Genomic DNA, 25,936 nt, shown 5'->3' on the forward strand with positions numbered 1-25,936 from the left:
TTAATGTCTTTCATTTTTGTAAAGCACTTTGAATTGCCTTGTGTTGAAAGGTGCTATATAAATCAACTTGCCTTGCCTTGCCCTGCCTTGCCTCACTTGTTAACTTCTAAACGTTAAAGTGTTGAATGAACTGTTTCTGTTTCCTCTGCCAGCTGCTGCACTTCATTGAGGAGCACGGTGAGGACAGCTTTGGACCTGCCTCCCTGGCTGTGGACCAGGCCTTGGAGAGGACCAGGGCCAACATCAAGTGGGTCCAGCAGAACCAGCAGGAGGTCCTGGACTGGTTCAGAACTCACACTGTACATCACACATAGCCAGAGTAACAGCTGCTGCAGGGACTCCTCTCCCATATGAGGAGAGTTTTTATGTTATTGTCCTGGACAGAAAGACATATAGATGCGAAGGACATTTAACTACTGATTAAGGCTTTTGATGGAAAATAGTTTAGAATAATTATTTTGGAACTAATTGAAAACTCGTGTTTTTTTTTTAACCACTTTTGCGATGCTATGTTGAAATGTAGTCATTAAAATGTGATGGTAAGAATGGTTATAATGTGACTAAAACACGATTTAGCCCAGTTTTAACTGTAGACAGACATATGTTCACCTGCATATAACCAAAATATCTCCCGGAGTGCATTCTATATGTTTCCTTTCAACAACCATGATTGTTTTTGATTAAAATGCAATAAAATGTATCCCGATGTTAGTCCCCTACTGTGATAAATGCCAAATTAATGAAGCCTCTCTCATTCATATGTACTGGTCCTGTCCCCGCCTAAGCATGTACTGAACGGAGATTTTCCAAACTCTATCCCAAGTGTTCAGTATTGAACTGAATCCAAATCCTCTGGCTGCCCTATTTGGGGTAATAGGAAAGGAGGCGTTTAACTGCAGAACGGCGGCGATCTCTGTCTTTTGCTCTCCTCTTAGCTCGTCGAGCCATCCTGCTTAGATGGATAGACAGTTTCCCGCCCACTCATCTACAGTGGTTGACAGATGTTATGTCCTGTATGAAACTTGAAAAGATCAGATACTCACTTCTATACTCAAACAGCAAATTTCAGGAAGCCTGGGGACCTTTTATAAATGCATTCCAAACTCTGTAAATCATTCTGTTATTGGTTTAGCTTAAGTGCAGCATATGTATGTATGTATATATGTGCATGTATACAGCAAATGTGTATGTGTAGTTTGCATGTGTGTATATGCATGTGTGTATATGCATTTGTTTTACATGCATATATACTCATCCAACAATATGTCTGGCATATATTCGTGTGTATAAGGATCACTGGCAGTGATAGGGGATTACTTTAGTCGTTGTTATTGTTTGTCTGTGTTTTTCTTGTTTTGTTTTTTATTTTTCCTTTTGTACATACAATCAGCACAGACCAATCGCTCCTTTGCATTGGCATATATTATGTTAACCATTACTATATGACAAACACTGCTTATTGATTGTCGAAACAAAATAAAAAGATTTTTGATTTGAAAATGCAATAAATTACGGATTGAAATATATTTGTTGTAATATTATAGTATATTATATCTAGAAAATATGTCACAGCAATTTGGGTAAGAACTTTTAAGCTTATTTATTTAGCTTTAACTTAATTTTGTAACTAACTGTAACATTATACTCTCTAAAGTACAATACTGAGAACTTGAAACGTGGAGACATGGGAACAAAAAAGTCAAAAAATACATTTTGTGTGGCCACATTTATTTACCATTAAATAAAGTAAGGACTGAAGAGACAGTTTATTAGAGTCTGTAAGTAGAAGTCATAATAGGGAGCCCTTAGGGGACATGGACAGAACACTTTAACTTTCATTATTAATAATAATAATAATAGATTACATTTGTATTATGCTCACGAGAAAGTTACCAATGTGCACAGGAAACACCAGGTCATTGCAGACTGCTTCTGTGTGGAAATGACAGTACAGACATTATTTGAGTTATATTTCAAACTCTGTCTTAATTTTAACCAGGGTGTAGAGCTATTTGTTTAAGCACCGGATCAATCAATCAAATTGTATTTATATAGCTCAATATCACCAATTACACTTGTCTCAGGGGGCTTTACAGTTTGTACAGCATACACACCATAAATTAACACTTTCTAGCATAAATCGGTAAGACAGGAGAGTCTGAAAACCAGCCTGCCTTGATCTATGAATTCATGTCCGTGACTCTCACAGTATCTGCTGCCCACAGCTGTTTTATAGAAGGAAAACCTCCTTCACTTCATGAAATGGCTGCAGCACCAGGAGGCAGCGTGACATGTAACTCAGCCTCTGAGAAGAGCAGCACCAGCTGCAAAGAGATGTGCCTTTTACGCACCGGCTTCACTGTGTTTACCTTCATAAGAACAGCTAAAGAGCGACCGCAGGCTGCTACGTTTTAACCCTCTACACACACACACACCTTATTACACATCAAACTGCCCGATTACTACGCCCAATTATTAGTTTTATGAAGATGTCCCGTCACCATGACACCATTTAAGTTCTGATTGTAAATTATTTTTCTTTTTAATAGCTTTTCTGTGCTTAGGTGATGCATGACTGATTATCCACCCTCTGCAGGTGGCCTTAAAGGTTTCCCACAGTTTGAATAGAGGACAAAGAGTCTACATTATGGATATATATTATTTTATTTTCAATAAGTGAGATGAATGTGTCATCTTCTATCAAAGAGTTGTTAAATCTCCATTGTTTAGGTCTGTTCTCATTAGCAACTAGGAAAAAAGTGATAGACCGAGGGGCGTGGTCTGATAGGACAATACTATGTATGTCCGCATCGATTACATTTTTAATAACAGAGTGGGATATTAAGAGGTAGTCGATTCTTGAATAGGATTTATGCACCTTAGAATAAAATGTATATTCACGAGAGAGAGGGTACAGTGTCCGCCACACATCAGCCATTGCCAGTGATTCTAACAGCTCATTGAAGGCACTTGATAGTGATCTGTCCATTGGAAGAGGATGGCCTGAGGAGCGTCCTCCCATCAAGATAGGGCTGTCAGTGTACTGGGACAAAATGGTGATGAGAGGGCACATAAAGGAAGCTTGTGCAGAGTTTGGGGCATAAATATTCACTAATGTGCATTTTTCATTCTGCAATTTACCTCGCAAAACCAGACATCGACCTTCCTTATCACTAACCAAATCAGTCAGTTCAAAAATATATTTTCTTAGATATCAGTATACTGACACTTCTCATGCCTCTGGGGCATGGGGAGGAGAACACTTGGCCAACCCATCTTTGCTTTAATTTTTTTGATTCTTCTAAGTTCAATTGGGTCTCCTGTAACTTGGCTATATCACTATCAAGGCCCTTTAGATGTGACAATATTTTGTATCTCTTGACAATGTTCTGAATTCCATTTACATTCCATGATGTTACCTTTATAGCATTAATCATATTACATTCTGTAAGAGATAAATAACACAGAGAGTAAGTCTATGAGTGGAGAAGGAGGGGGGAGACCAGTGTGTATGTGTGCCCGTTCGCATACGTCTGTGTGTGTGTGTGTGTGTGTGTGTGTGTGTGTGTGTGTGTGTGTGTGTGTGTGTGTGTGTGTGTGTGTGTGTGTGTGTGTGTGTGTGTGTGTGTATGAGAGGCCGTCTAGCTCACAACTCATACTTGGTCTTACAAACAATATCAGAATCTCACATGTACACCACCAGACTCTTTCACACACAGTATCATACCGTCTTTAACATACGTTCATTCCTTCCTTCATTTAATATCATACTATCATACATAAATAACTATTCTCTTTCACACACAAAAACAAAATCTCTTAAAGGGCCCATGTCATGGCCATTTCCACTGATCATAATTCCATTGTTGAGGTCTACTAGAATAGATTTATATTGTGCAATTTTCCAAACTCACATTGGTTTCTCATACAGCATCTCTGTAAACTACGTGTATTCACTGCATTTCACTCTCTGCCTTTAACGGCTCGTTGTAGCTCCAATAGCTCCAGCCCCCACCCTCCCTGTGAGCACAGTGTACTCTGATTGGTCGGGACGTTGTGAATCGCGCTGAGCTCCGTGGAGGTGTTGTTTCCTTGTTAGCGATACACAGCCAAACTCATCCTGAGCACACACAAAGTCACAGCCGAAGTAAAAACAATAAGTGTGGCTTGATATTGAGTAAGAAAAAGGTTGATAAACGCTGTGAGAATGGGTCTGCAGAGAGAATTTCGCCGCGATCCCAACTGTCTGTTATCAGCCTGCAGCCAGGGAGGAGAAATCAGCCGAGCTGCCTGCTCCCTGCACACAGATGTGTGTGTGAGGAAGTCCGTGGATTGGTCAATTTGGACCAATCAGCGGGGGCTTAACGTAACGGCTCCGCGGACGTAACGTAACGGCTCCACGGATTGGTCCATTTCGTTCCGGGGACGGCTTGACATCATGCCGTACCCGGAATGAAATGGAAGAATCAAATGGACAATGACGTATCTCCAACGAGGCGTTTTGGGGAGGTATTTTCTGTGTTAGAGTTTTACTCGCTACAGGGTGTACTTTGAGGGTTTGTGACTCTGCACACCGTTTACATGCATAAAAACCTTCATAACACACAAGGGGACGGGTAATAACCGGAAAAGCATGACATGGGCCCTTTAAACGCATGTTGAGATCTCCATATCAGGTTGAATTAAAACGAAAGTTAGTTATAATCAAATATAATCAATTATATTCTTGTATAACCCACAATTTCTATATTTACAGTATAAAGAAAACACAAGTGGTTTGTTAAATTGAGTGTGTAAAGCTTATAATGGTTTTGGGTGTCACTGATAAGAGAGGAGGCAGTTTCTTCCCTCTTCCCTCACAGCAGTACATGTCATAGCCGAGAATAATATTTTGCAAGTCCTGCACACTAGAGGTCATGAACCTTTTACACAAACATGGGAAGGTGTATCTTATGCCATAGCCATATAATATGTCTGGTCATATCCAGTCCTGTACATCAGAGGCCATGCCCAGTTTCCACAAATATGGGTATGGAGGAGGTGTCTTTAGGTTTTTCTATCCTGTTTTTGATTTAGAGAGAGAGAGAGAGAGAGAGAGATGAGAGAGAGAGAGAGAGAGAGAGAGAGAGGAGAGAGAGAGAGAGAGAGAGAGGTGAGAGAGAGAGAGAGAGAGAGAGGAGAGAGAGAGAGAGAGAGAGAGAGAGAGAGAGAGAGAGAGGGGACGGGGGTTCCCATGGTATACTCTCTCCCGGTAAAGCTCTCTCCCTGGAGAGCTGGGTTTTTGCTCTCGGTTCTCTCAAACTTGGTAAATATCTTTTGAATTTCTGGGTTGAATGAGTGGAATGAATTGATATGTGTTTGTGAGTATTAGTACCCGCCACCTGTGAGGATCTTCCTCCGAATTCTTGCGGAATATAGGTATGTGTACGCCCCCAGCCACTGGGATCCGCTGGGTTTTTGGTTGGAATCCGCCCACTGGAGTCCTATCTGGAGTGCTACATCTGTATGGGCATGTACATGGGGAATGTTGGTTAATGCTGAGGTTGCCAGTTGTAGGAATCAATTTAAGATTTTCTTCTTTTTTTGTAATGTAATTTCTGTTTAATTTATTAGTGATTTCCCGAGGATGTGAGGTTGCTGTCGACTGTAATTTGATTGGTGGTTTATATGTATAAATAGAAAAAGAGTTTGTAATATCACTTTTAATTCCAACAGACACACGGATAGTCAACAAACTCAGGGAAGTAGTGATCTGTTGCACACCCAAATTTGAATCATAGACATTGTAGTGAGGTAAGGTAACTCATTCCTTTGAGAAAGTTTAACTGTTTAATTTGTACAATAGACAACAGAATCATCGTATGTGAGTAGGATTAGGCAATACCTAGAAGAAATCTCTGACAGAACAAGACGTTTGTTGACAGCTTACAGTAGGACAAGCAAAATAAAATCTTGAAATGACCCACATTGCAAAACTATCTTTTAAGTGTAAGAAGTGGACAGGAACTTTAACCTCTGAGTTGTCCAACTTCAACAAACATTTGAAAGTTTATCACTCAGGCAGTCATTTGCTAAATTGACGAGGAGCCTTTAAAAAGTGTCACAGAAAACATTTGGCCAGAATCAACATCAGTCCCTATCATGCTTGGAACTACTGATGGACAAGAAGCAGAGGACAAGACAACCAATCAGATCATCTGATCTACAGAAAATACATTATTCTTCACTCACATATTCATTGTGTGGTCAGTAAAGCCAGTGTGTCTGAATGCATTCATTGCATTAGTAAATTATTACAGTCTTAAACAGAAGTAAACATGTTCTCTTAGTTTCCAGTTTAATGATGACCCTAGCGTACACATAGACCCCTCATCTATTATCACACCCTCTTAGCCTAGTTGCCAGCTCATAGAGTACTTTTGTGAACCCGGAAATGTTGAGTACCCCAAAGTTTTATGTTAGAAATGTATAGTAGGGTCCCCAGCACATAGAAACTGCCAGAGGCTAACTTGCATATGTTGGGCAATTTGCACAATCAGCATTAGTTGCATTAATTAGCATGAATTAGCATATGAAGGCAATAGTTCAAAAATGGCCTGGCCGATTTGGAACATTTTGGAGTTATTTTGGAGGGTATTTAGGATGCTGAGTCAATTTCTGAAATGTTTAGGATAAAAATGGCAGTTTTTAGTTGCCTAAAACTATAAAGTTGACCCAACATTCATCGAAATCAGTCCACACGGGGTATAAATATGGCCACTTTCTGGTTAAATCTGACAATGGTTCCAATATCCTCAAACAACATCAAAACCACACCAACATTGTACAAATCAGCCAAGCAATTTTGCTGTTCTCTGCATATGCTAATTCATGCGAATTAATACATTTTATGATAATTGCCCAAAATATGAAAGTTAGCATCCAGCAGTTTCTATGTGCTGGCGACCCGTACTATACATTTCTGACATAAAACGTTGGGGTACTCAACATTTCCAGTTTCACAAAAGGACTCTATGAGCTGGCAAACAGACTGTCTCTCCAGCCTGAACAAAATGAAACTGGTTGATATGAAAAAGATAGTTTGGCATTTTACATTGAATAGGTATAAGCTTTTTCCAGTCGGTGTTTTTTTCATATGCAGAGGGAATTCACATCCAATTCAAAAGCTTCCCAAATCGACTCAGCTTTGATCCAATCCACCAGATCTTCTGTGACCTCACTGCAGGATTTTATCTCGCGTGTCGGGGAGTCTGAGGGCCACCAGGCCCCCGCACACCAGTGCAGCGAAGGACAGCAGGATGGGCACGGCCCTGGTGACGCCCACAAAGCTGGGGAAGATGGAGCTGCCGAGCACTGCCGCCAGCTTACACAGAGCGTTCAGCAACCCGAAGGCTGTGGCCCTGAGAGGGGAGAGATACTGTGAGGTACTCTTCTGTTAAACCTTCCACTGAAACACAACTGCTCTCAACAACTGTATTACTGCATCTACATCCAGTGGTGGAAAGTACAGTTACTTTACTATATTCAGAGTATTTCTATTTTATGCTACTTTATACTTCTACTCCTCTACATTTAAAAGGGAAATCATATGATTTTACTGCATTACATTTATTTAAAAGTTTTAGCTATTTTAACAAAATCTAAAAATTAAACTGGTGGACTCTTTAAGTCACAAAAAAGAACAAATATTTAAATATTTGACAAAAAGTCAATCAGCACTTTGTTTGTCTACAACAGTAAAATGCTACTTGATGCAACCATTTTATCTAGACATTTTACATACTGTATATCACAATTATATACACACTAACAAGCCATTTTCTTCAGAATGAATACTTTTCATTTGTATACTTTAAGTACATTTAGCTGATAATACTTTTGTACTTTTACTGAAGTAGGATTTTGAATGCAGGACTTTTACTTGTAATGAAATATTTTGCCAATAATGTATTGGTACTTTTACTCAAGTAAAGCATATGAATACCTCTTCCACCTCTGACTTTACTTGAGTATTTCCATTCATTGTTACTTTATACTTCTACTTCACTACATTTCAGGGGCAAATATCATACTTTTTACTCCACCGCATGTATTTTTACATTCTCAGTTACTAGTTACTTTGTACATATAAAAACACATGCAGATATGGTATAATGCAGTATTGTACTGCTAATCTAGACAGTATTTCAAGTATCTAAATTGCTCCACATTGACAAATTACAATACTAACATTCTCTTATATGTATAATATAGGATAACATAATAAATATAATAGTATAAAACTGTGAAAAGATCCTTTCTGCAACAAGTACTTGAAGTACTTTACATGTGGCTGATACAGTAATGCTTCTTTACTTTATATTATTCTGAAATGGGACATTGTGCAGAATGAGTAGTTTTACTTTTTGTAAGGACATTTTAATTGGTACTTTTACAATCACATTTTTTAATCAGGAATTTCACTTGTAATGTACTTTACCACCATCGTATTTGTACTATTACCGAAGTGAAGGAGTACCTTTCCCAACACATCTGACATACACATTGTACACAACAACAGAGTGTGGTACCTCTTGGAAGTGGGGAACAGCTCCACGGTCACCACCTGGATGCCGTTCCATGCCGCGACACTGACGCCGCCAGAACAGGACACTGCAGGGCGATGATCGCTGATTGGCTGAAGCTCAGGAACAGCAGGAAGGTGCAGCCAGCTGAAATGAGCATGGAGCCACCTGAGGAGAACACACACACTCTGTATGAATCTTGACATGTAGAGTCTCAATGTAGGTTTTCTATTCTGTTCATTTTTCTGGAGTGATTGAAATAATAAGAAGAATTAAAGCAGCAACAACTACCAAAACTGAAAGGATAATGAAGCCCAACTCGAGATGACTAGTTGTGTCTGTAAACCTGACCAAATCCTCACAGCTGCTCTCTGTAACTCAACTTTAGTGTTCACCGATGATGAACACCTACAGAAATAACTCCACCAGGGAAGGCACAAACAGAGGACACTTTAGGAATGATGATAACTAACACTCATTATTTTACATTTACTCATCAATGTTGGAGTTGTGCTGTGAATTCATTCTTTTGATGTGTATGATTAACTTGAGTTTTTCCTACATTTCATCAATAGTTCTTTCCTTGTTGTGGTGATAATGGCTGATAAAACGGTTTGTATTTAGTGTGAGGATTTTGCAACTCATTAAATCAATGTGTATGTTCACATGTTGAGTCAGCAGTCAACGTTTGGCCGACTTCACACTTGAGCCACAATCCAAAGGTGGTCTGATCTTGTACCGTTGGTTGAAATCTGATTCTTTCTTTTTATTTCCCTTACCATCTGTCACAGTCTGCTTTCTTACTCACCTATTTTCTGCATTAACATTCCTTAGTCACCTGGTAGCCACACCCTGTCTCTCTCTCTCACTCTGTTACCCCCATCAGCTCCATTAGTATATAGACCCACTTCACTTTCACCTCAGTGCCAGATCGTACTTTGCAGCATGCCAGTCTTTCCCGCATTACCCTCCAGATTGCTCTCCCGGTTTTGACCCTGCCTGTCCCTGACCAGCCTGCCTCGCCTGTTTCCTGACCCTGCCTGTACCCGGACTATTCTGCCTTGCCTGCTCCCTGACTCGGTCTGTACCTGCGACTCCCGTCTTGCTTTTCTCCTGGAACCCTCGCCTGTCCCCGACCAGCCCTTGCCTACTGTCTACCGTTTCGTCTCCTACCAGCTTATTGCCTTTAATAAAGCTGTTACCGACTATCCCTGGTTTCCCGTGTGTTGCATTTTGGTTCTCAGCTCGTTTGTGACACCATCTAAATAAGGCCACTTCAAAATATGATACGATAGAGGGTTCGAGTTCCTATGTGGTTGAAAAGTCCAGCGTCATTCATTCCATCATTAGAATGAGGCGGAATCATGTCACTAGCTAACTTGAACAGAATACAAAAACGTTTAAATAGTTTGAGTTGATAGAAAGATTGTGCTGCAAATATTTAGCAGAAAGTGGGAATTTATTCCTAACTTCCCAATCCCTGCTTGACCAACTCCAAGGTGGGATTTGGTCACAGCTCATTAAACATCTAAACCCAACTAACCCCAGCATTCAACCTATCACAATCAATTTAGCCGCCATTTCTTTATGTGACCACCTAGCTGCTGTGCAGTTTTAAAAGGTGAGCATTTTTTCAGATACATAAAACATGTTGAGTCTGCAGCCAACCTTCTGCCGCCTACACACTTGAGCAACAATGCCTTGCCTTTAATTTCACATAGCAGCTGAAAAACAACACTTCAGAATATGAATCTTTTTTTTTTTGTGACTGTATGGACTTATGGAAAAAGCGTCTTTGAATCAGAAGATTGAGGGTTCGAGTCCCTACGTGGTTGAGAGGTCCAGCATCATTAGAATAAAAAAAGCAGAATTCTGTCTCCTGCCAACTCGAGCAGAATACAAACATTTGAAACGTTAGAGTGGATTCTGCTAACTTTCCGTTGTGAAGTCGGCAATCTACCCTTCAAGCTATCCCTGCTTCACCAACCCCAAGCCGGGATTTGGTCCCACCTTATTAATACTGTGAACATATATAATTCTATTGTCTAAAAACAACAACATCTAAATACAGCAGAGGAGCACGGAGAGCACAGACCTCGGCCAAGGCCAACCCCAATATCACAACGTAAAAAGGATTTGTGTATCTGCCCGTGATTCTGATGGAGAAGAAAACTGGACAGGCAAGCACCCTCATTCCAAGATCAGGTTACCCCTCCCTCTGGACATTATGTGTTCTGTCTTCTCACAAGCGTTGTTTGGTGTTCCAAAATATACCGTCATATTTATGTGTACAACAGTGCATCTACACAGAGATATATACAGGTTTGGACATGTCACGCATGGATAAGTAAAAGGTAAGACATTTCCAAAACTCACCTATGATCTTGGCCCTGCCAATCTTCTCCATAAAGAGGGCAGAGATGATGTTGCCCGGCAACACAGCCAAACTTCCCAGGAAGCTGACCATGTAGATGAGCACGTCGTTCTCCTCCACGGTGTCCAGATGGCAGCCCTGTTTGTTGTGCTCGAAGGTGGTGTTCTCTATCCTACAGTCAATGAACTTCTCCTCCCACAGGTCTACAAAGAAACAACAGCATGACGAGGAAGATGAAGCTCATGAAAGATTCAGGGAAACTTATGGTGGGGACCTATCATGCAAAATGCACTTTTGTACGTCTTTTATACATGAATATGTGTCCCCGGTGTTCCAGGGAACTCACCAAGTGTCAGAAAACACAACCCTCTCTATTTTCCTCCATACCCCAAATCTCTAAAAAGGGGCTGGCTGCAACGGATCTGATAAAAACTGATCCAGATTTGAACACTGTCCTGACGTCAGGACGGTGGCGCTACGGCTATTGGGCCAACTCTCCACCTATCAGGGGAATGTGGGGTTGGGCCACGGCCGGCCATTGCCGCTCGAAAGCGCTGGAGACGCTGGTAGTACATATGCCAGGCCTGTAAGTGGCGCTGTAGTCTGCCACAAAAGCAGCGAAGAAGGACTTGGTACCATGGTTACCCTTCTGTTTATTCTCCGCTGTGGCTTTTTTTCTCCCTCCCCGAGGCAAGCGTTTGCTCCCGCTGCTTTAATTCAATGCAATCCCTCCCCGTCGAGGCAAGCACTGTAATTCTCTCCGGTTTAGTCCACCAGCAGATGACAAACACCCCACCTCTCCGCCTCTTCCAAGGAACGAGGGGGACCGTGCGGCTGAGTTTCAGTTTCAGTTTCTTTCGCCGGTCAAGATGGCCGTTAAAGTTGAAATCTTCCGGACAAAATTAGAAAAGTGCCGGTCAAAGGTCTTCTTTGTTATTTATTGAGCTTTAAAACAAATGAATAACGACTCTATATAATAATATAATAAAACACGGAGGACGGAGATCTCTTTTTCTCCCCCTCTTCTGACAGCCCAGGAGCTGATCAGAGCACGTCTCCCCTCTCCTGCAGGGGGGCGTGGTCAGCAGAATCAGACCCGTAGACAGCAAACAGCACATAGAGTGAAATGAGGCATGGCATCTGTTTGGTATTTCGAAAACAGAAACGTATAAATATACCTTATATAGGTATGGCCCTACAATATATCATTTAAATATAGCATGATAGGTTTCCTTTAATTAAAACTTTAATGAACTTTTTTACTTAGCCTTCACTGTTTTGGATATTTTGTACTCCATGCTCTCCTAACATCCAATATTTGCACATTTTATTATTGTTTTAAAGGGAGCAGTCATGTATTCATGAATGATCTTGTTATTGAGTTGTATGCTTATATCATTGTTTGTAAATTGTTTGTCTAGTTTTGTGTAACTCAAAGATCTATAGGGACAACAATGAAAATGTCATTTCACTACTATCTGTATCCGTGTCCTACACAAATATATTCAGATCTGTACTTGGATTATTTTGGGAGTGGAACAAACAAATTAACTGTGTAGTGTACTATCATGTTTGCATAGATTTTGTTAGAAAATATCACTCGTCACCGGCCTTGATCTTCAATATCAGGATACATGTATTTATTATCCTCGCAAGAATGGAAGTAGTCATCACACACAGAGGTTGCATGGGACAAATAGTTCTCCGAACAGTGTCCTTGGCATGCCTTATACAAGAGAGTGTTACAGTCACAAGATGAGAGAATACTGGTTCAAAGCAGTATTCTGGCCTTAGTTCAGATTAGCTAAAGCTTGCGTAAGCAATTAACATGACAGTCATATGCCTATCTCTCTACAGTCATATGCCTATCTCTCTACAGTCATATGCCTATCTCTCTACAGTCATGTGCCTATCTCTCTACAGTCATATGCCTATCTCTCTACAGTCATGTGCCTATCTCTCTAGAGTCATGTGCCTATCTCTCTACAGTCATGTGCCTATCTCTCTACAGTCATGTGCCTATCTCTCTACAGTCATATGCCTATCTCTCTAGGGGCTGTGTCATCATGTTAATCGTAGGAACATAGCTGTCGTATGTAAAACACAGTGTCTCATGAGCGTCATCCATGTAATCATACATCTGGTTACGTACACAGTTACAGTTAGGTCTCGGTTATCATGTGCTACTCTGATATAGAAAGAGTACATTAGTATGTAGTATTTTCCCAATATATTGTTTACAGCTTGGCTCCCATCTAGCCTATATGAATTGAAAAAAATAGAAAGCAACATTTTCTCCACCTTCAAAACAAAGGAGGAAGGATAAACTAAGGCCAAATATCTATATAGAAAAAAAAATATATATATATATATATATATATATAGCTGTTGGGGTCTGGATTAAATTAAATAGAGGAAATAGAATAGAATATTAAAGGCAAAAAAAGAGGAAAGACTGAAATTAGTGGGCAATATTGTACAATGGGTCAGAACCAGGTAAAACTAATTTCAACATACAGTTACTCAACATATACTGTATTTCGCTGTCTAACCACTCTTAATTTCTAAAGTATAATGACGTTATGGTATCTAATCAGGGTTGGATTGTAACGGAATACATGTAACGGCGTTACGTAATCAGAATACAAAATCAAGTGACTGTATTCAGCTCGCGTTACATTTGAAAACGAGTAATCTGATTACAGTTACTTTCGTAAACCTGAAGTGAATACATTTTGGATTACTTATTGGAATTATTGGTGGAAAGATTTCCTCACAACATTTAATATCATTACTAAAGGTACAGCCGAATCATCACAGCGCACAAAACCTATTACCGCCGCAGATGGACCAAAAAAAGGGAGCGTTTGAAAAAAATGTGCGGGTCTGCTCAGTGAAACAATAACAACGAAACATGGAGGAACAAAAGTCTGCGTTTAAATCGTGGCGATATCGACACCACTTCGAATTAAACAAGATCATGGGAAGAATATCACAGTCCAGACCTTGTGTCTTCCAACCATCAATACACTGTCTGCATCAAAGGACTCCACGTCTAATCTTAAAAAGCACTTGGAGGTAAGTCAACGTTTGCTTTTTTTTTGCTCTCTTTATTGTTGAAATGATATGAAGTCCGTTATCCCGACTTCGACAAAGTTACCTTACTGTTTTACAAAAGGGAAATAAACACAACGAAACACACACACACACACACACACACACACACACACACCACACACACACACACACACATCATGCGCCTTGGTGACCGGAGATCTCCTTTATAAAACTAATACCCACTTTTGGGTCGCGACCCACCAGTTGAGAACCACTGCACTAGAGGACTTCCCCACCGTTAAGCAGGTCTTCATTAAATACAATACCACTTTGCCCTCAAGTGCTGCTGTGGAGCGTCTCTTCAGCCATGGTGGCAACCTGTTCACTCCCCAACGCAATCGCATGACCGATGAACACTTTGAGCAGGTGCTCCTGTTACGCTACAACAACACACTCTCACTCCATAAACGTCCAGGAGCGACGCTTGGTCAGGGTCCTGAGGCGTGCAGTTGGGACGCTCCTAGGCTCCTTCAGCTTCATAAACAGACGCAAATAGCTTTCAACTGATTGCAATGTATTCCCATCTGCGGCGGGATCTGACGCTCAGGGAAGCACGGCATTCGTTTGTGTCGGAGGCTGTTAAAGGCAATGTGAGCGTCCATTCGCATTGGATAACGGATAATTGTACACCCGGAAGTAAGTATTCCCCTACTGTCGATTGATTTGACAGTGATATCTCCACTAACTCAAAAACACCAGATTATCCTTGTTAATTAAACGACATTGATAGGTTTTAGTGTGTGTACAATGCTTTTGTCACGTTTTCCCCTTCAATTCTGAGAAACAAGTAGTTTCTATGAGTTTTGGATGGCCGAAGACATTACATTACCCACAATCCTCTGTAGCAACCATAGACTGTATACAAAAATTAAATAATACATTATTCCGAGTGTGCTTGCTTTTCTCTTTGAAAGTCATCACATAACAGCATTGTAATACACGTTTCGGCTGCATTAAATATTACATATCTGCCTTAGTTAACTCTATTTATAGAGCCCTGATGACAAGACTTCTAGATAAACAGGAACTGCCGCCAAAACTGAAAACTTGACGTGGATCTTAAATATATAAGCAATTAAACAACATCTTACATTTCTTTTCACACAATACGTCTACTTGCAGTATCAACACTAATTCGGCTGACTTTTATATTTGATCCAATTGGTAGATAGGCTGTATTTACGCCATAACGGTGCACAGCTGAAAGAAAGGGACATCTAGTGGTTAAAGCACGTTTATTGCATTTTATAATTTTATTATTAGATATTAAAAACAGACAAACTAATAAGGCTTTATTTAAAATTAAAGAATACTTTAGGTTAAGGTCTTCTTTTGAATAAGAAAAAAGCTTTGGGGGTATAGAAGATGAATATGGAGGGATGAAACCCTCTTTTGATGGTCACACATGCAGAGCACACAGCACACACAGTGAAATTTGTATCTACAGATAAATATTAAGCCTGACAAAGTACTTAACGTCTAATATATTGCTTTCCTGCAATGTTAACTATGTTTAAGCACTTATTTTAACTGATATTATACATATGTATTATACTCTTATAAGATGTATGTAGATAGTATAAGAAATGTGCAGAATATGACAATGTAATGGTGGAGGTACACACATATTGATAGATGTCTTATAATGCACTGTTGAGGAACCTGCGATCCAAGTTTTTCATTCATTGCATAACTACACCGTAGTTGTGTATAATATGATATGTCAATGAACCTTAGAAAATCTTGAAATCTTGAAAGGGATGTGCAAAATAGTCATTATATATACAGTCTTTAATTAACTATTAGTAGAGAATAACGAACGAGTAAAGAATATATTTTATAGGGATCCTATTAATATCTAATAATAAAATAATAAAATGCAAATAACGTGCTTTAACCAGTAGGTGTCCCTTTCTATCAGCTGTGCACCGTTATGGCGTAAATACAGCCTATTCTACCAATTGGATCAAATATAAAAGTCAGCCGGAATTAGTGTTGATACTGCAAGGAGGGAAAGTTGATTACATATTTTCAGACCTGGATATATTTGCTTTGACAGAACCGTAATTATAGCTGACATGTTGAAACTGGAGAAGACATTTTTGCTTAGGAAGGTTCGTAACAGAGTGAAGTGAAGTGATCTGGAAGTTCTTTAAGAGCAGCCATGAAAAGAGCTGTTCAGAGTCTCTAGATCATGGATGGGAAATGGCGGCCCCCACCTCCTCTTTTTGCGGCCCTCAGATTAATTTATAAACAACGTAATTAATTTAAAAAAAAATAAATATAATAATAAAATGTTTTCCTCTAGACTCCTAGTTACGTCGCGAGCTGCGTACATGATTTTCGTTCGGCAGCCAAATACCGCAAATAAATCTGTGAGCTTTTGTGTGTAAAACACTCACAAGAACACCGGCTGTTGTTATGCCTGCTGTGATCATGTTAAGTTACCGCTTGTAATTATGCCTTTACAAGCTTCAAAGTTGTATTATCATCTGAATTTGGCGAAACAAGTTTAATATTCTAAAACAAGACTTGGTTTATTTGAAATCAGATGAAAACAAACTGTCACAGACCCTGCCGTGTTATCTATGATAACTATACGCTTTTCATTCATAATTCAGCGGGAGGGGGACGCGGGCGCTGAGGAACAGCAGAGTGCGGGTGACAGGTGTCTGTGTTGACATTCCCCTTATTGTGCGTCAGCAGAGACTGAGGCTACAAGGTCTTAGGTTCAAGTTAGACAACTAATGTCTGGGTTAGTGTTCATGACTTCATGTTTCTGTCATCTTAATGGTTAATCTCAATGCACACACATTTCCCCGTGCTTTCCAATAGTTTAAAATAATTGTATTCCACTGTTAAATAAACCTGTTCAATACAAACATGCCACTTAAATAACTTTTCTGTGAACTGATATTTGTTTAGTGAGCTTATTAGAGGATGTCCGTTGAAAGATTGCACAAAAGTCAATGAAGATGTCAGACTTAGTCATTTGTTAATAATTACATACCAATACATGGAATTGTGTGTGTGTTCAAGTGAATGTGTGTGTGTTCCAAGTGAATCTGTGGCCCCCTGGTGACCAGTACATAAATTATGTGGCCCCCACCACCATCAAAGTTGCCCATCCCTGCTCTATGATGGAAAGGAGCTTCAATATTTCCTTTATAACCTCCTTTACCTGAGGATACACTGGACCATCCTTTACAAAGGGGAGGAGAAAATGTTGTCCCACAATTCATTGCAAACAATTGTGACGGAGAAACGGGCTTAATGTAAATTACGGTGCTTATTACACATTTGAAAACTAATGCAATAACTTGCCAAATTGTTTAACCCCATGGCGTGAGTCACAGAAGTTAAGCAATGGTGGTTAAAGACGGCCTGATGTGTGACAACTCGACCACAACCCTGGTCGGCGACAGAGTCGGTGATATACAAGATTTTATTGTCAGCTTAAAAATTGACATAAAAAAGATTCATAGTAAATCTCATTTATTTAGAGTAATTATCAGGGGACGCAATATAAATAATTGTGCGAGACCTTTATCAACCACAAAAAGACTTGAATTAATGAAACCATGGCCAAAACTCTCAAACTGTACCAGCTTCATTTCTTAAACTACCGTTCTTAAAGTGGACCTATCATGCTATATTTGAATAATATATTGTAGGGCCATACCTATATAAAACATGTCTGCAAAGTTTGTCATGTCGTTACTTTGTTGAGAATGTGGCCATGTAATAAGCGGGATAATGCTGCAGCGCTGGTCATTATGGGGAAAATTAACACCCGTCAGGCTGATCAAGATCCCTCTGCTACGCGTCGGGATCTTGATCAGCCTGACGAGGCTCCATTAAAATATAAATATTTTTAGTGAATTACTGAGTTTAGGCATGTTAATAACGTTTTAATGAAGTTGAATACAGTATATTCATATTTGTCAGTGCTTTCATGTCAATTCGGCGAACATAAACATAAATGATCGTGGTTGAAGATGATGATTAAATTAGGATTAAAAATCTAGAGCCGGGCTGCATTTCCTCTCGTTCGTTTTTGGAGCCGGCGGGCTTCCTGATGTTTTTTGTACAGTAGTTGTGGACTAAACAACATTATTTTGTTAAATAAAAACATGGTGATGTTTTGTAAATTATTACATGTCTCTTATTTAGCACAGAGTATGATCCTATCCGTGACATATGGATCTTAACAAAGATCCACTATACAGTCGTACCCAGACATAAATCTACCGTACTGTAATCAGACTTTATTTCACATGAGCTCCAGTGTGGAACCCCACTGCACCCCCTGGTGGATCAATGATCCATTGCAGCTGGCTTCATTATAATTACATTTATTTATCAAGGGGGCGGTCTCAAGTCACGCTGGAGGTTGTCCTTTGAGCGAGGGCAGAGCCCGTGCCGGCCACGGCCCTCGCGTTTCAAACTGTCCGAAATTAGGTGCTACATCTGTAGGCGGAGCTCCTCGTTCCTGACGTCAGATAATTTTCAAATCTGTATCAGTCTGTATCAGCTCCGTTGCAGCCCCGTTTTTAGAGATTTGGGTATGGAGGAAAAGAGAGAGGGTTGTGTTTTCTGACACTTGGTGAGTTCCCTGACACACCGGGGACACATATTCATGTATAAAAGACGTACAAAGTGCATTTTCCATGATAGTCCCCTTTAATACATGTATTATGGACTAGACCTACATTAGTGTTTAGGCAGCCTTTCATCTGTATACGTTTGGGATAACAAGTATTTAGATTTTGTAATGCAGTGATGACAATTTAAGATGTCAAATAGTGAACCATTGTGTGATTTTTAATATTGAGTGTGAGCACTGCAAATACTTGTTTAAAGTATCTGGTTTTGAGAGGTGCCTGAAAATGATGGAATGCAGCAGCGAGTAAAGATTTAGATGAACCATAACTCCTGCATCACTCTTGTTTTCTGTAATGGCCCCCCTCCTGTCCAGCTGAACCTACCTGTGTCAGAGAAGAGGGTGGAGCGGGAGATGGTGCAGTTCATCAAACACAGTGTCTGTGGACCTGATGTTCTTCAAAGCGACAGCCTTCAACAGTGAGCCCTCAAACTCACGACTTCATCTCTATTTTGATGAACCTATGGGGGTGGGGTGGGACACACACACAAGCCAACAGACAAAAAAAACATGGACTCACTTCTATTGCTGTGGCAGCTCAGAATTAGAAAGGTAAGAATGGGTTTGACTGGTTAATTCAACATGGCCGTCTCTGATATTACTGCCATGGAGTTCAAAGGGTGGAATGATCATCTCCATGGAAACATGATATAGTGTACTCCATTGGCAGCCTTGTTTATTATACCATCAATGCCGTATAATAAGTTAAAGCCCATTCTGTATTTTTCAATTCTGCAAAATGCATAGAAGTTATATAATATACAGTAGTACACCATACTGTATATCTGCACTGAACATGTCCTCGTGCAGAGGTGAAGTGTAACCCTAACCCTTAGGGTTCTCTCGCTCATTTTGTTACAAAACCACACAGCAACACCAAGTCCAGCTCATGGTTTTAAAATTAAACTGTGGGAAACTTGGATGATACTTTAGAGGTGGTGCAAAGTTTGTTTAAAAGCTAGACTCAGATTGAAAGGAATGAAGAGATACAAATAGGTGCACATCAATTCAAAGAATATTATAGTGGCAAAATAGAAAAGTACGAAAGGTATCTATTTGTTGTGGAATTAAAGATTACAAAAAGGTCAAACTGAATTAACTCTAAGCCTGAGTAGCGTTGATGGGTTCTCTCTAACCCTTTTTCAAAGGAAAACAGAACAGCAGACACTCAATATGACAAAATCAGGGGCTATATATTTACTGACTTGATAGTGTACCTGGCATATGCATGTATACACAGTGTATACCTTTTAATGTGCGAAGCCTTCATAAACCTGTCAGGATATTTACGGTGCCCTTCTGTCATTTCTGTTCTGAACATTAGCATATACAGTAAGAGATTATCTGTGCTCTTATTGCCAATGTTTTATGAGTTCCAGGGCATCACATACATCAAAACACAGCATGCTAAACAGTTTTCTGCTAACAACATAACTGAGAATGAAATGATTGATATTGTAGACCTCTTCATAATCTTGTTATGTTCACGGGGATGAGGTGTTGATGAACCTTTCTGGACAGTAAATTGAAAGTAGCTGCCTTTGGATAATGCTATTATGGTCTGAGGGTGATCTGATCCATCGGCCACCAATAATTACCGGCTCATTGTAGTTGGTCTCTACAAAGGCCTATCAGAAGAGCCGACGACATTCTGAATTCTAACGTTTTCAATACTCATTTGTACGATTCCTGGCCTGCTCTTCATTATGATATCTCAGTGCCCTTAGTCTGTATCATCTTCACACTCCTGACTACTTCCAAAGACTCATTACTCAGTTGTGCATACGTATTAAAGCTGAGCATGTCTTAGCACACATGTGTTCAAACTCAACCTCAAGACTCTACCTGCTGTGTGCGGACAATATCACTGCATAGCTTTGTGTTATGAAGATGATGCAGCGGTACATACGAGTCATTGATGTATTCCCCTTCTTTATGGATCTGGTTTTCTAAAGAAAAGTTGAAATGGAAGTTCTCCACTCGTTCTCTATGGAACACCTAAAGGAGGACAAAAAACATAAATACATTTATTTAAACCAAGCAATGCCCTTTCAAACCATGATGATATTTATTTATGAAGGTAGATATGGTGCAAAATGCGAGAGCTTGTAAAACCTGATGTGAGCACTTGCAGATGAATGTGTCGCTAAAGTAATTTTCACCAAGCTCGGGTCAGTCACAGCCATAGTCAGGTCGAACCGGATGACTGCGGGGCCCCGCAAACATGCCCCTTTCACACCAACGCGGTTCCAGGGCCGGTTCGGAGCTTGAGCCTGATAAGCAACGTTTTTTCCTGTTCACACCGCAGCGGAGCCGGCTCTTTCCCCCGAAAACCGGATCTTACCAAGCTCGAAAAAATTATCGGTCTAGAAGCAAGAACCGCATACGTCACGCTTACGTTGGAGGGGGGCAAGATTAACCTGAGCCGAGCTTGCGCCTCGTCATTCTGATAGCTCCGCCCCTTCGCTCCAACCCCCCCCCCCCCCCCCCACATCTACAGGTGAAAATTACTTTAGCGACACATTCATCGCAAGAAGTGTAGCAAAAGTCAAGGCCGCAGATTCGTCGATTTATACTGCCACAGAGCAGATTCGTGAAGTTGTAATGACTGATTTGAGAGGTTGTAATAACCAAGTTGCAGTTGTAATGGAAAATATATTTTAAAAATATATATTTCTCTGCAAGTGAACATTTCATCACTAAGTTGATTTTTTTCCTAGAAGCTACACAACTTTTTTTTCTTTCTGTGACTTCAAATTTGGTTCACAGATACGTGGATATTTTATACAAGTGTAAATGTATGCACACAAGCTCAGATTTCTTTTCTGCAAGTGCTCACATCAGGTTTTACACGCTCTCGCATTTTGCACCATATCTACCTTCATATTTATTAGTGTAGATTTATATCTTGCCGTCACAAAAGCAGGACAAACTGATCTGTGTTGTCATGAGTTCCAGGAGCTGTTGTTGACCTTACCTTGACCTTGGACTCGTACTCCTCATACTGAAGGTGTTTGATCATGTCAGGGAACCAAACAGACAGGCCATAGTAACTGTGACAAAATGCAGAATGCAAAACACTGAATCAATAACAGGAGCAAACAACAACCAGAACTAGAGAATGCAATTCCTGAAGAAATTGCTAGTGGGAATGCTTTATGCTGAAAAGCTGACGCTAAACTGCTATGCTGAAATGTAATGTGTAAGAAAGTGAAGAATTTAGATTGAAATGATACATGAACACTGGGGGCTTGAATGTTTGATGAGAGAAGTAAAGAAAGTAAAAAGGCTTGGAAAAGCAGCAGAATATTTGAAATGCAAACTTTTGAACTAACTTGATGGCGAATGATCTGTCGCCATGCCAACGGCATTTGATGACATCCCATAATACGCTTAGATGCGTTGATGGCTGCTCAAACTTCACATGTGTGCTAACAGTCCAGCCGTGAAGACATCTACGGGACAGTTTTGAGATTTCCTCAAATGCCGTTGCCATGGCGACAGACCACTCCCCATGAAACACGATGTCGCTGTAAGTCCAATCGTCCCCCAATCTTCACTTGTATATCACCGGTCCATGCCTCAACAGCTCTACGCCAAATCTGAGATCTCACCATATGCCGTTTCCCTCGCCATAAAACATGATGTCGCTATAACTCCTATGAAAATGTTCAAAAAGTGCTCAAACTTCACATGTGTGCTAACAGTCCAGCCATGAAGACATCTACGGGACATGCCGTTGCCATGGCAACACAATGCCCGCCATGAAACACGGTTTTCTCATAACTTCAGTGAAAATGCTCCAAATGGCCTAAAACTTCACAGGTTTGGTAATGATGCAGCCATCAACGCATCTAAGCGTATTATGGGATGTCATCAAATGTCGTTGGCATGGCGACAGATCATTCGCCATCAAGTTAGTTCAAAAGTTTGCATTTCAAATATTCTGCTGCTTTTCCAAGCCTTTTTACTTTCTTTACTTCTCTCATCACACATTCAAGCCCCCAGTGTTCATGTATAATTTCAATCTAAATTCTTCACTTTCTTCTTACACATTACATTTCAGCATAGCAGTTTAGCATCAGATTTTCAGCATAAAGCATTCCCACTAGCAATTTCTTCAGGAATTGCATTCTCTAGTTATAAGACTGATAATCCTCTGCTTAATAAATGTTTTTGAGTTATTATATTAATGATTATTTAAAGATGTAATTATAACTTTTCATAGCCTTACTCTTCGAGTTATTCTACCATGTAAGTGTGACTCGTTTTAAATCTGTTAAATCTGTTTCTTATAAACTGGATGATGATGTAATGCATGACATGGTTAACTCACCTGAAAGCCATACAGAACCAGATGATGGCCATCAAGAGAGTAGCAAACCTCAGCTCTGCAGACAGGAGTGATGCTACGTTCTTCAACACCTGGGACAAACATCCACACACAGCCGTGAACAACGCTACATCACAGTAAGCACACTGCGAAATGATCATCACAATATAATATCAGAGAGCGTTTCTGTTTTAGAGATAGTAGGGGGAAATCCATTTGTATTGGTTTCAGGATAACAATGGCCTAAAGCTATTTGAAGTTGTGTTGCATTTTGACCGTTAGAAGTTGCAGACTTACAATACTTAATTAAAATATAAAATGTACCAATAGCATTTTAGACAAATTCTAAGGCGGTGTTTACACGAGAACAAAACGGGTTGTATCTGCTACTTTTCTCTCGCGTATAGCCCGTTCGTTCACACGAGGCCGTAACGGAACCGCGGAAACGGAAACGCAAACGATAACGGGTCCCAAGGTGGATAGATCTTCAAACGGAACGCTCTGGGGGGCCAAATGGCTCAGTGTGTACGCCCTATACGATCATTTCCTGATAACAATGAAGCCATAGCCCCGCCTCTCCCCACCTCTGCTGCTCACAGCTGTAGCATGGTCAGTAGCTACTGATAGTGCTACTGCTATTGACCATGCTACAGATGTTAGTACAACATCTACAGCTCGACCATGCTACAGATGTTAGTGCAAAATCTACAGCTCCTCTACCACAACCATCAGCAACAAGTGCACATGGAGAATTACATGAACTACATGTAGCTAAATCCACTGCGGGTCATAAACAGAAGGGCAACCATGGCAACCATGCTCGGGGGTCTTCTTCGCTCCTTTTGGTGTATTTTGTGGCAGAAGTCCAGCGCCACTTACAGGCCCGGCATATGTACTACAGCATTTCCAGTGGTCTCGTGTGAACGGACACGTTAAATGAGCCGAATGCGTGTGAACGGAAGACTTTTTTTAAAACGAATTTGGTCCGTTTGCGCTCCCGTGTAAATGGGGTCTAATAGGAAGGAGGCTATCATAGCTTATCTACTGTGGTCAACAGTCTAGAGAGTGTACATGCTTAGCTAATGTGCTAACCTTTATTGAATACTATGTGAAAAAATAACAGGAGTCAATAGTCAACGATCACAGCTGTCAAGCTACAGCTAGTGGAGGACTGTATGTACTCTGCACATACTTAACCTAACGCTGTGCCAACATGTTTCAGATCTTATCTCTACACTATTGTGTGTGCAGTACTTACCAGTTTACAGAGTGTGAGTGAGCGTACAGCCCATCGCTGTAAAGCTGTTCCTGTAGCGCTCTGAATCTCAATAAACTCATCCTCTGCTGTCTTAGGTGCCTTGATATGAGTCACCTGAAAATATATAAAGGAAGGAGAGTTAAAAAGAACATATTTGTCTAAGAGGCTTCTCCTAAATATAACAGAAATTCATACACATGAGGTTTTGTGGAATGATTCACTCTTTAACCCTTGTGGTGTTCATATTTTTGTTACTCAGCCAGTGTTCGTGGGTCTGGTGGACCCGCTGCCTTTTTGGGCTTCAATTCAACACAACTCAAGCTCCCTTCATTAACCACGGGACTACAAACATCTTTAGGATGTGGAATGTTTGACTTGTTTACCCTTTATCAACCTCAACATTTTGGAAGAAACCATGTACCAGCACACTCATATTGTTATAGACTCATAGAAATGTCAGAAATGTTGATAGGCCTAATTGTAGAACAAGCTACTTGCAATCATTAGCTTACTGTCAGCTTGAATCCTACTTAATGCCCTTTTACGGGTGCACACTATTGGACACTATTGGATTGACCACCTCTCAATTAACCTCAATTTGAAAAAATTATGTGGATAATGACTGGATATGACCAGATACAGTGCCTATACTGTGTCTGTGGGTAGCAGCAGTGTAACACTATTATCTGTACCTGTTTATATGCATGTTTGCATACAACCACCTCTCTTTTAGAGCCTTTAGTGGGCTCATTCTAAAGCAAGAATACATTTTTGACCTGGGATGATATGAAACTAGAAAACATGAGGAATATAATGCTGCAAAATGTCCTGCTATTTTTGATCACCGCCTGTCTTTCTTACAGTGCAGACACTTTTCCGCTTGCTCTTGCCTCTGCTTACTTTTTATGCTGATTTTCCTATTCTTATTCTCTGAAAACTTCGAGCAGCGGCTCCTGGACATTAACTTATCACTGGGACAGTTATTCTTCGTAAATAGACGGAGGGTTTCAGCCATATTTCAACATTTTTACGACGACCTCAGTCCTACAGTAGCGTGGCCTAGCAACAGCTAAATCCTGGTAGGCTACTGCATGCTATTTAGCTTAAGCTAGTTGGTAGCAAAATGCCTCCGTTCTCTACAGATGACTTCCACAAACTTCTACAGAAGATGGCTGTGTTAGAAATGAAAATGCAACGGTTGGAAGTTAACGTGAAAGTGAATGGACTATGTTGTGGGAATAACACCACTTTACCAGTGTTGCAAAATAATGGAAAAGGGTATGCTAACTCACAGCTAGTTAGCAGCTACAAGGTTTCCAAGGAACAGGAGGGCTGTGTACTGGGTAATAAATCTACAAGTGGTAGTCCTCCCTGGAACTCTCTGGGTGCAAGGCCTAAGAGTAAATCATTTCCATGGGATTTGGGAGGACGAATAACAGGCAGAGCCCAGCGCTCTGAAATCTGTGATGCGACCGGCTGGCCTGCATTGTTATCACCCGGGAAGAGTGCCTCTTCAACCCCTATTCATACTAGGAAACAGCCGTGGACAGCTGCTAAAGGGAGAACTACAAACAATCCTCCTAAACCACCAAGTGTGCCAATCCAGAACAGATACTCTCCGCTGACC

General features: G+C 40.4%; 2 protein-coding genes across 2 annotated transcripts in view; one reads left to right on the forward strand and one right to left on the reverse strand.

Annotated features, from left to right (window-relative positions):
* Positions 1-1,497, forward strand: part of LOC117484451 (aminopeptidase Ey-like) — a 101,297-nt gene extending 99,800 nt beyond the window's left edge. Inside the window, exon 23 of the mRNA XM_034132924.1 lies at positions 153-1,497. Within this exon, the coding sequence (XP_033988815.1) occupies positions 153-314 (162 nt within the window). The 3' untranslated portion in view covers positions 315-1,497. The remainder of the gene's footprint in view (positions 1-152) is intronic.
* Positions 1,498-5,789: 4,292 nt separating this feature from the next.
* Positions 5,790-25,936, reverse strand: part of LOC117484454 (synaptic vesicle glycoprotein 2B-like) — an 89,876-nt gene continuing 69,729 nt past the window's right edge. Inside the window, 11 exon segments of the mRNA XM_034132926.1 lie at positions 5,790-7,400; positions 8,571-8,649; positions 8,652-8,732; positions 10,941-11,141; positions 19,044-19,083; positions 19,085-19,154; positions 19,156-19,179; positions 20,628-20,716; positions 21,696-21,771; positions 23,055-23,143; positions 24,310-24,423. Coding sequence (XP_033988817.1) covers positions 7,217-7,400; positions 8,571-8,649; positions 8,652-8,732; positions 10,941-11,141; positions 19,044-19,083; positions 19,085-19,154; positions 19,156-19,179; positions 20,628-20,716; positions 21,696-21,771; positions 23,055-23,143; positions 24,310-24,423 — 1,047 coding nt within the window. The 3' untranslated portion in view covers positions 5,790-7,216.

This window comes from Trematomus bernacchii, unplaced genomic scaffold (genome assembly GCF_902827165.1).
Source record: "Trematomus bernacchii unplaced genomic scaffold, fTreBer1.1, whole genome shotgun sequence".
NCBI classification, from domain to species: Eukaryota; Metazoa; Chordata; class Actinopteri; order Perciformes; family Nototheniidae; genus Trematomus; species Trematomus bernacchii.